This window comes from Centropristis striata, chromosome 16 (assembly GCF_030273125.1).
Source record: "Centropristis striata isolate RG_2023a ecotype Rhode Island chromosome 16, C.striata_1.0, whole genome shotgun sequence".
NCBI classification, from domain to species: Eukaryota; Metazoa; Chordata; class Actinopteri; order Perciformes; family Serranidae; genus Centropristis; species Centropristis striata.
The window spans coordinates 23641102-23650597 of NC_081532.1; the positions used below are offsets into that span (position 1 = coordinate 23641102).

At 42.0% G+C, this 9496-nt stretch overlaps 2 protein-coding genes across 4 annotated transcripts in view; one reads left to right on the forward strand and one right to left on the reverse strand.

The window, feature by feature from the left end:
- tecpr2 (tectonin beta-propeller repeat containing 2) overlaps window positions 1-5080 on the forward strand; it is a 35709-nt gene extending 30629 nt beyond the window's left edge. For all 3 annotated transcript variants that reach the window (XM_059352666.1, XM_059352668.1, XM_059352667.1), the window contains 4 exons: window positions 1276-1424; window positions 1517-1658; window positions 2616-2765; window positions 3032-5080. In XM_059352666.1, coding sequence (XP_059208649.1) covers window positions 1276-1424; window positions 1517-1658; window positions 2616-2765; window positions 3032-3183 — 593 coding nt within the window. In that variant the 3' untranslated portion in view covers window positions 3184-5080. The remainder of the gene's footprint in view (window positions 1-1275; window positions 1425-1516; window positions 1659-2615; window positions 2766-3031) is intronic.
- A 1232-nt stretch (window positions 5081-6312) lies between these two features.
- Window positions 6313-8570, reverse strand: ankrd9 (ankyrin repeat domain 9). The gene is made up of 2 exons (XM_059353704.1): window positions 8398-8570; window positions 6313-7722 (listed from the first exon to the last, which is right to left on the reverse strand). Exon 2 carries the CDS (start codon window positions 7712-7714, stop codon window positions 6884-6886), a length of 831 nt encoding a protein of 276 aa, XP_059209687.1. The 5' UTR covers window positions 7715-7722; window positions 8398-8570; the 3' UTR covers window positions 6313-6883.
- Between the last annotated feature and the right edge of the window lie 926 nt (window positions 8571-9496).

A 9496-nucleotide genomic window follows, 5' to 3' on the forward strand; every position in this document is an offset into this window, starting at 1 on the left:
GTTGTTTTTAAACGCAGAACCAGAGACAGAGACAGGTCAGAGGTTAGCAGGACGGTCAGGCACTCAGAAATATGAGGCTGTCTACCAAAAGCATACTGACCTCGAATCTGTTCTGAAACAGGATGCAGTCACCTCATCCTGCTGACGTTCTCACTCAGCTGGAACCATAAATTTGGTTCTGTTTAGACAGTGGTTCTATCTGTTCTTCAGGGTGTTCTACAGGTCAAGATGAGGTTCTATGTGTTCTACAGGATGTTCTACAGGTCATTATGAGGTTCTATGTGTTCTACAGCAGTAGTTCTCAACCTTTTTGTGTCGCGACCCCCAATTTAACATGCATGTTGTCCGCGACCCCCCGCTCACTGAACACAATCTCACTCGCACAGTTCAGATCATACAAACTCAGTTGATACGACGAATTTTGGACAAATAATGAAGCAGACGACAACTAAAACATCTCTCTGTCTGTGTATTTATATACGTTTTTATATTCTATTTTTACTTTTAATCCTTTGCTATAAGTTTGAAGGTCCATTCTGACCTCCTGAGTGTGTAACAGTCAGCTTCAAGCCAGAGACTACTTGGAAAGTAAGAACTTGCTACTTTGGGATTTGTCAGAAAAGACACAAAATTACCCAAAAAAGAATCAAACTGACAACAAAATGACAATGATGATAAAAAAAAAGACACAAAATGACCAAAGAATTACATAAAATTAAGCAAAAAAGGAATCAAATTGACCACAAAATGACAAAAAATGACCACAAAAAGACACAAATTGACCAAAAAAGACACAAAATTACCAAAGAAAATACACAAAATAGCCCAAAAAGAAACAAAATTACCCAAAAAGACAAAAAAGCACCACGAAAAGATACAAAGTGAACAAAAATACACACAAAATGGCCCAAAAAAGAAACAAAATGACAAAAAAAGACATTAAATGACCAAAAAGACGAAAACACATTAACCCATGAACACTTTAACACAGTGGAGACAGAGCTGACTTCCAAAAATGATTTGGCGATCCCCAAAAATCATCTTGCGACCCCAACTGGTGTCCGGATCCCAAGGTTGAGAATGGCTGTTCTACAGGATAATCTACAGGTCATGATGTGGTTCTATGTGTTCATCAGGATGTTCTCCAGGTCATGATGAGGTTCTGTGTGTTCTAAAGGATGTATTACAGGTTATGATGAGGTTCTATTGGATCTTGCATTGGTTCTTTTGAAGATCTCTATGTTTTTCACGTTAAATGTTCCCTGTGTGTTACAGGAAGTGTCCGTCTGGTCAGTGTGAGCTGTGGCAGTCAGAACGTCTGGGCTGTGGACAGTCGAGGAGTTGTTTACTTCAGAGTTGGAACCCAACCGATGAACCCGAGCATGATGCTGCCGGCCTGGATCCACATAGAACCTCCTGGACAGGTAACACACACTCACACACACACATTCTGAATCCACTCAGCACCACCTGTACATTGTCACCCACCTCCAACTGTTAAATCATTCCTCAACAGCCAATAGGAGTGCAGCTAGTCAGTATTCAGACAAGTCCTAACGATCGTCTCCTCTGGGCGTTGGACAACAGAGGAAGTGTCTTCGTCAGGACCGGACTCAGTGATGAGATGCCTGTGGGGACGGACTGGGAGCTGGTCCCAGGTACACATCTGTCCGTCTGTAGTAATATGTGTACACTGCATTAATATATATGCTTACACTGCATTAATATATGTGTACACTGCATTTATATATATGTGAACACTGCATTAATATATATGTGTACACTCCATTTATATATGTGTACACTGCCTTAATATGTGTTTACACTGCATTTATATGTGTGTACACTGCATTTATATATGTGTGTGTAAACTGCATTAATATATGTGTACACTGCATTTATATATATATGTGAACACTGCATTAATATATATGTGTACACTCCATTTCTATATGTGCACACTGCCTTAATATGTGTTTACACTGCATTTATATGTGTGTACACTGCATTTTATATATGTGTACACAGCATTATATATATATGTACACTGCCTTAATATGTATTTACACGGCATTTATATATGTGTGCACTGCATTAATATATGTGTACATTGCATTAATATGTGTACACTGCATTAATATATGTGTGTACACTGCATTTATATATATGTGTGTGTACACTGCATTTGTATATGTTTGTACAATGCATTAATGTGTGTACACTGCATTAATATATGTGTACACTGCATTAATATATGTGTGCACTGCATTAGTCTATGTGTGTACACTGCATTATATATATATGTGTGTGTGTGTGTACACTGCATTCATATATGTGTGTGTACACTGCATTTATATATATGTGTACACTGCATCCATATATGTGTACACTCATTAATATATGTTTGTACAATGCATTAATGTGTGTAGACTGCATTAATATATGTGCACACTGCATTGATATATGTGTACACTGCATTAATGTATGTGTTCACTGCATTAATATATGTATACATAGTATTAATATATGTGTACACTGCATTAATTTATGTATACACTGTGTTAATATATGTGTACTTTAACGTGTGTACCTGTGTATATATTTGTGTATTTCAGGTTTGGCCGTCAGTCAGCTGGTCCTCAGCTGTCGGACTGTTTGGGTTCGGTGTGTAAACGGAGACGTGGCGCGACGTTACGGCGTCTCCGACAGAAACCCGGCAGGAGATTACTGGAAGAAGATCCCCGGAAACACACACTGGTTAACTGGTAAGATACTGGTTTATACTGGTGACACTGGTTTATACTGGTTACACTGGTTTATACTGGTGACGCTGGTTTATATTGGTGACGCTGGTTTATACTGGTGACACTGGTTTTTACTGGTGACGCTGGTTTACACTGGTGACTCTGGTTTATACTGGTGACACTGGTTTATAGTGGTAAAACTGGTTAATACTGGTGACACTAGTTTATACTGGTGAAACTGGTTTATACTGGGATTAACAGGGCTGTACTGGTGTCTCTCTCTTCAGTGACCCCTGAGGACGAGTTGTGGGCGGTGACTCTGATTGGTGGATTGTCCCGTCGCCTGACAAAGCTCCTCTCACAGGCTCCTTGTAGACTGGCCCCCTCAGCCCCCCCCCTCGGCGGTGACGACGTCGACGACGAATGGGAGCTCATCTAACTGATGACTTCACAGTGATGTCACTGTTTGGTGTTGGTCTGGTGGGATGCAGTGATGTCACAGTGACACCACTTCCCGTTTTCAAATTTCCTCCTGAAGCAGGAAGTGGGCTGTGATGTCACCACTGGACCGATAGCAGGCTGGTGACATCACTTCCTGTGACTTTTCTTAAAAAAGATGGCCACACATAGGGAGCCCAGGTGGCTGCTGGGAAATGAAGTGAACTGAAACTTTGTTTTATTTTTGTTTTAACAGGAAGCACTTTAATCTGAAGGGAAGGTGGGCTACAGAGGAACCGGTTCTAACTGGTTCTAACTGGTTCTAACTGGTTCTAACTGGTTCTGGTGGATTCTGACTGGTTTTGGCAGGTTCTAACTGGTTCTAAGTGGTTTTGACTGGTTCTAACTGTCTCTAAGTGTTTCTTACTGGTTCTAACTGGTTTAACTGGTTCTTACTGGTTCTAAATAAGGCATTCCAGCTCCAGTCTGGTTGTTAAGGACATTAAAGGGACGTCTCTGTTTTTTTTAAATCCAACATTCATTCAGAGATAATTGTGACTTGAATGTACAACCACAAATCCAAAAAGTTGGGACGCTGTGCAAATGTAAATAAAACAGAGTTTAATAATGTGTTAATTCTTTCTGACATTTATTCAGCTTAAAACTGTCTTAAGACAAAATATTTAATGTTCAAACTGAACATTTTATTCATTGTAAATTTGAGCCCAGTGTTTATATTCACAGTAAAGTTTACCAGTTTGTCTTTGTCTAGTTTCCAGTTGAATAAATGTCAGGAAGGATCAGCACATCACTCTGTTGTATTCACGTTTATTTACCTTCGGTGTATATAACAACTACCGAGGAAGAATGAGGATCCGTCAGGACGAGGTTCTAAATCTGCTAATATTTACTTCAGTGCAGTCCCGTCTGGTCCTGGTTCTGGACTGTGCCATTAAAGGGACGTCTCTCTCTGTGCAGTTTGGTTTAGGCTAAACTGGAATTTAGGGGATTATAGACTTAAAGGGACTCTTATTCTGGTTCTACTGGTTCCATCCACACGTTTCTGTTGAATATCAAAGGGACATTTCACAGTTCTGTAACTGAATCTCAGTCCAGTTCTTCCTTTCTCTTCTTCAGTTTTATTCTGCTGAATCTTCTGGCCGGGTTCAACCGAGTTATATTAGGTTCAGTTGGGTTGTTCTGGGGTAAATGTGGTTTAACTGGTTAAACTGGGATCAGACTGGAACAGACTCATCTCAGTTACTGTGGCAAGAGGCAGGAGCTCTGCCCCCTGATGTAAAAATGTAAATTAAAATGTTTGTTGTTGAAAATCACGTTTAACTCTTTAAATACGATTAGAACAAATTCTGGACTCGCTCGAACACTGGACCCTGATGGACTCAGATGGACCCTGATGGACTGTAATGGACCCTGAAGGACTCTATTGGACCCTGATGGACGGTAGTAGACCCTGAAGGACTTTAATGGACCCTGAAGGACTCTACTGGACCCCGATGGACTCTAATGGACCCTGATGGACTCTTCTAGACCCTGATGGACTCTAATGGACCCTGATGGACTCTTCTAGACCCTGATGGACTCTAATGGACCCTGAAGGACTCTACTGGACCCTGATGGACTCTACTGGACCCTTGTGTACTGTAGTGGACCCTGAAGGACTGTAGTGGACTCTGATGGACTGTAGTGGACATTTAAAAAAAACTTTAAACTCACCCTCTTCATTTCAAACAGCGTTGCCATGGAAATCTTTGCAGGTGACTCCATCGTTATGTCATCCTGATGTCAGCTGATTGGTCGAATGTTCTGACCAATAAGAATTCAGTGTAGACTCACCTGGTGGTTTAATTCCTTAAATTAATAAACATGTTTAAACACAACTTTGTCAGGTCATCGAGTCTCTTTACTGACATGTCCACTTTATGCTGATAACCCACAAGTCTCCTCTTTTCTGACATGCCCACTTTATGCTGTTAACGAACGAGTCTCCTCTTTTCTGACATGCCCACTTTATGCTGATAACCCACGAGTCTCCTCTTTACTGACATGCCCACTTTATGCTGATAATCCACAAGTCTCCTCTTTTCTGACATGCCCGATTTATGTTGATAACCCACGAGTCTCCTCTTTACGGACATGCCCACTTTATGTTGATAACCCATGAGTCTTTTCTTTACTGACAAGCCCACTTTATGCCGATAACAGTCAGTGTTTCTCTTGCAGTAAATGTGTTATTGTGTCCTCTTGTGTGTGAATCTTTGAGCATTCTGGGGTCCCTAAACAGTCTGTGAGCTGCATAAATCGGGTCTGACTGGAAAGCTGAGACTCTTGTGGATTCAATGAGCCCAATGTTCTTCATGTGTGATGATGTTAGTGAGTGAAACTTGAGCTCAGTGTATAAAATGAGCTGCTGTGACCTCAGAATAATCCTCAGAATAATCACAGCCTCATGAAACTTTACAACTACAAACTAGAACATTCAGAGGATGGATGGCTGACACACTAGAGTCACTATAAGGGGCTTTCTCAGCAGGCAATCTATCTTTTAGCTTCATATAATAAATAATAAATGACTTATTATTATTAATTATATAAACTCATTAAAATGAGCTGCAACATTAAACTGATCAACACATTAAAGATCAATTATATCACATTTACTTTTACTTTTGGTATTTTTTTGATGGTAATACTTTTGTACTTTTAATTGAGTATATTTTAGATATTTCAGTACTTAGTATTATAGTATACTATACAGTATTTGTACTTTTTTTTTAAATCTGACAGCGGTGGAGGAAGTAATCAGATTCCTGCGAGAAAGTCCTGCATTCAAAACTTACTGAAGTAAAAGTACAAAAGTATCAAAATGTACTTTAAGTATCAAAAGTAAAAGTACTCGTTTAGCGGAATGTTTTTTATATTCCAAATGTATTATTAAATTATTATTGATGCATTTTACTGTCATTTTAACTTCTTTGTATTCAGTTATGAGTTTTAATTTGTTAAACATGTTTACAAACAAACGTTTATGGTGTCCAACAAACAGGAAAAGCTTGTTTTAAAAAAATAATTTATTTGCGTTACAGTATTGGAGCTAAAGAGAAAAACACAAAATTAAACAATTTATTTTATACATATATAACAAATACATACACATCTCACAATTTTATTAATCATTATTGGATGATGTCACTGACACATAAAACTGTTGCCATTGCCTTTATATGTATTGTTATAATAATTATTATTGTAAGTTTTATTATTAACATTATTCATATTATTATTCAAATTATTTTACATTCTTATTGGAAACGTTTGTGTTTTTCAGCTCACATAAGTCAAACTTAAAATTATATGATGTTCAACATTCATTCATCACAGCCAAAATTATTCATAAATAATAATAATAATAATAATGATTTCAGTTTGTTTATTCTGCGAGAGTCTGTGAGCAGAACTGTACAAAACACAAATAATATTAAATGAGATTATTATTATCAACTGAGGTAGAAACACGTTATTACCTTATAATAACATCACCAGCAGGTTATTACAACATGTTTATTCACTCATTAAAATCAATTAAACTGAATCTAATTAAAGTCTCCTGAGGGTCCTAGAGCCTGTCCTCCTCCTGTTTTTAGTCTTATTTACATCTTAGTGACATCATCAACATGATGATGTCACTGCCAGCTGTGCGGCTGCAGGAAGTTGGGCAGGGCGGAGATCTGGTCCGGGCCGGACCGGGCCAGACACCTGAGAGCCTGCAGCAGAAGGGGGGGTGGGGCCAGGCCACACAGCCAGCTAAATACTTCATTTCCCAGCAGGCTTTGCCAGCGCTGCGGCTCATCCCGCAGGCAATGTGGCGCCGCCGGTTTAGGCAGGAAGAGCAGCAGGAAGTCGAGGCAGCGCTGCGCATGGCGTCGGTCCGCCATGTCGGAGGAGACGAGTCTCTGCAGTGCGGCGTCAAGGCCGGCAGGGTATGCTCCGTGAACCAGCAGCAGCAGCAGGCAGTCGGGGCGCGACAGTTCCACCGCCAGCTGCACCGCCGACTTCCCCGCGTCCGCCGCGTGCGAGCAGCCGCTGTAGCTGTCCAGGTAGTCCTGCCGCCAGCTTGACGAGTCACAGTCCTTCAGCGCCTCCACCATCATGCTGAGGATCGCCATGCGGTCGTACCTCACCGCCACTGCAAGGTGCGGTGCACCACCGCCACGGCAGCAGCAGAAGCTACAGCGCGGCGCTCTGAGTGCGCTCACAGAGTACTTGTCGAGCAGGTAGCGGGCGTAGTCCTGGTGGTCGTGGACCAGCGCGTACAGCAATGCCTCGGACGGCAGGAAGGCCCGCGGGTGTCCGTCCTCCCAGCTGAAGACCTCCATGCAGCGCATGTCTTCCAGCAGCCAGACTGGCAGACGCTCCCGCACTGCACAGTACAACGAGAACGCTGTCCGCTCGCATTGACGCTGAGAAGGGGAAGAAGACAGACACTCCACCTGAGAGGACAGCAGCCACGGCATCCCGACACCTGCAGAGACACGACAAACACCTGGTCAGAGACTAGAGACGCAACAAGCATCTGGTCTGAGACTAGACACAATAAAAACACTTGGTCTGAGAATAGAGACACAGCAAGCACCTGGTCTGAAACTAGACACAACAAACACTTGGTCTGAGACTAGAGACACAACAAGCACCTGGTCTGAGACTAGACACAACAAACACCTGGTCTGAGACTAGAGACACAACAAACACCTGGTCTGAGACTACACCCACATAAAGCACCTGGTCTGATACTAGAGACACAACATGCGCCTGGTCTGAGAATAGAGACACACCAAACACCTGGTCTGAGACTAGAGACACAACAAGCACCTGGTCTGAGACGAGATACAACAAACACTTGGTCTGAGACTAGAGACACAACAAGCACCTGGTCTGAGTCTAGAGACACAACAAACACCTGGTCTGAGACTAGAGACTCGAGACACACCTGGTCTGAGACTAGAGACACAACAAGCACCTGGTCTGAGACTAGAGACACAACAAGCACCTGGTCTGAGACTAGAGACACAACAAACACCTGGTCTAAGACTAGAGACACAACAAGCACCTGGTCTGAGACTAGAGACACAACAAGCACCTGGTCTAAGACTAGAGGCTCGAGACACATTTGGTCTGAGACTAGAGCCACAACAAGCACCTGGTCTGAAGGAGATCCTGGTCCTGGTCCTGGTTCAGGCTGTAGCGTCACAAACTGTCTCTCAGTCAAACCTCCGTCTTCAGCTTCTTCACACTTTTATAGTCCCTCCCCTCCGCCGCGTCGCTCTGCCGCCCCGTTCCTCCTGTCCCGCTGTGTCCGGATCTCTCTGCCGCTCCGCCTCCGGCCGGCTCTACAAACAAACATCCACAAATGGAGCGGGTCTGGGGACTGGGGGGGTTCACGGGGCCGCGGGGCGGATCAGGGTCTCACATTACTCGCATAGCGAACATAGCGGCCTCGCTTTATATAATACGGACATAAACAACAGCAGCGACACTGAAGTACTGATTATTATTGATCATTAAGAACCGATGACAAGCTGATTATGTTTGTTTTTATTTAACTTATTTATTGAACTCTAATGTGATGAAGGCGGAGTGACGTCACGTGACTCAGCTGAAGAAGATCGATATGTTCCTGATTAGATTATTGATCATTTCACGGCTACAGAGCTGTTTAAAGTCTGAGCAGAGAACACACAGTACAAACACATTACACACAGCACATACAATACACACAGTAGGCTATATAGAATACACACAGTACACAGACAACGCACAATACAGTACACAGTACATACAGTACACAGAGAACGCACAATACACACAGTACACAGTACACAGTACACACAGTAAACAGAGTGTACACAGTACATACAGTACACACAATACAGTACACAGAGAACAAAGTACACAGAGTGAAACAACAACAGTGAAATAACTGTCAAAGTGAAATGAATGGAATGGTTTTTATTTAATGTTCTGATGTGTAAACATTTTAATAAATTAATAAAAAGAGAAGAAAAACTGTTGGTTCAAACTCACATTTACTGTTATTTAGTTTGATCAGTTTTATCACAGGAGTGGACTGTCTGAGGATCAGTCAGATAGAGAGAAGGAACCTTAGAGGACACTACATCTCATTTATTTCACTGGAGGACACTGCATATCTTCTATTTCACTGGAAGACATCTTAGAGGACACTGCATCTCTTTAATTTCACTCGAGGACACCTTAGAGGACACTGGATCTCTTATTTC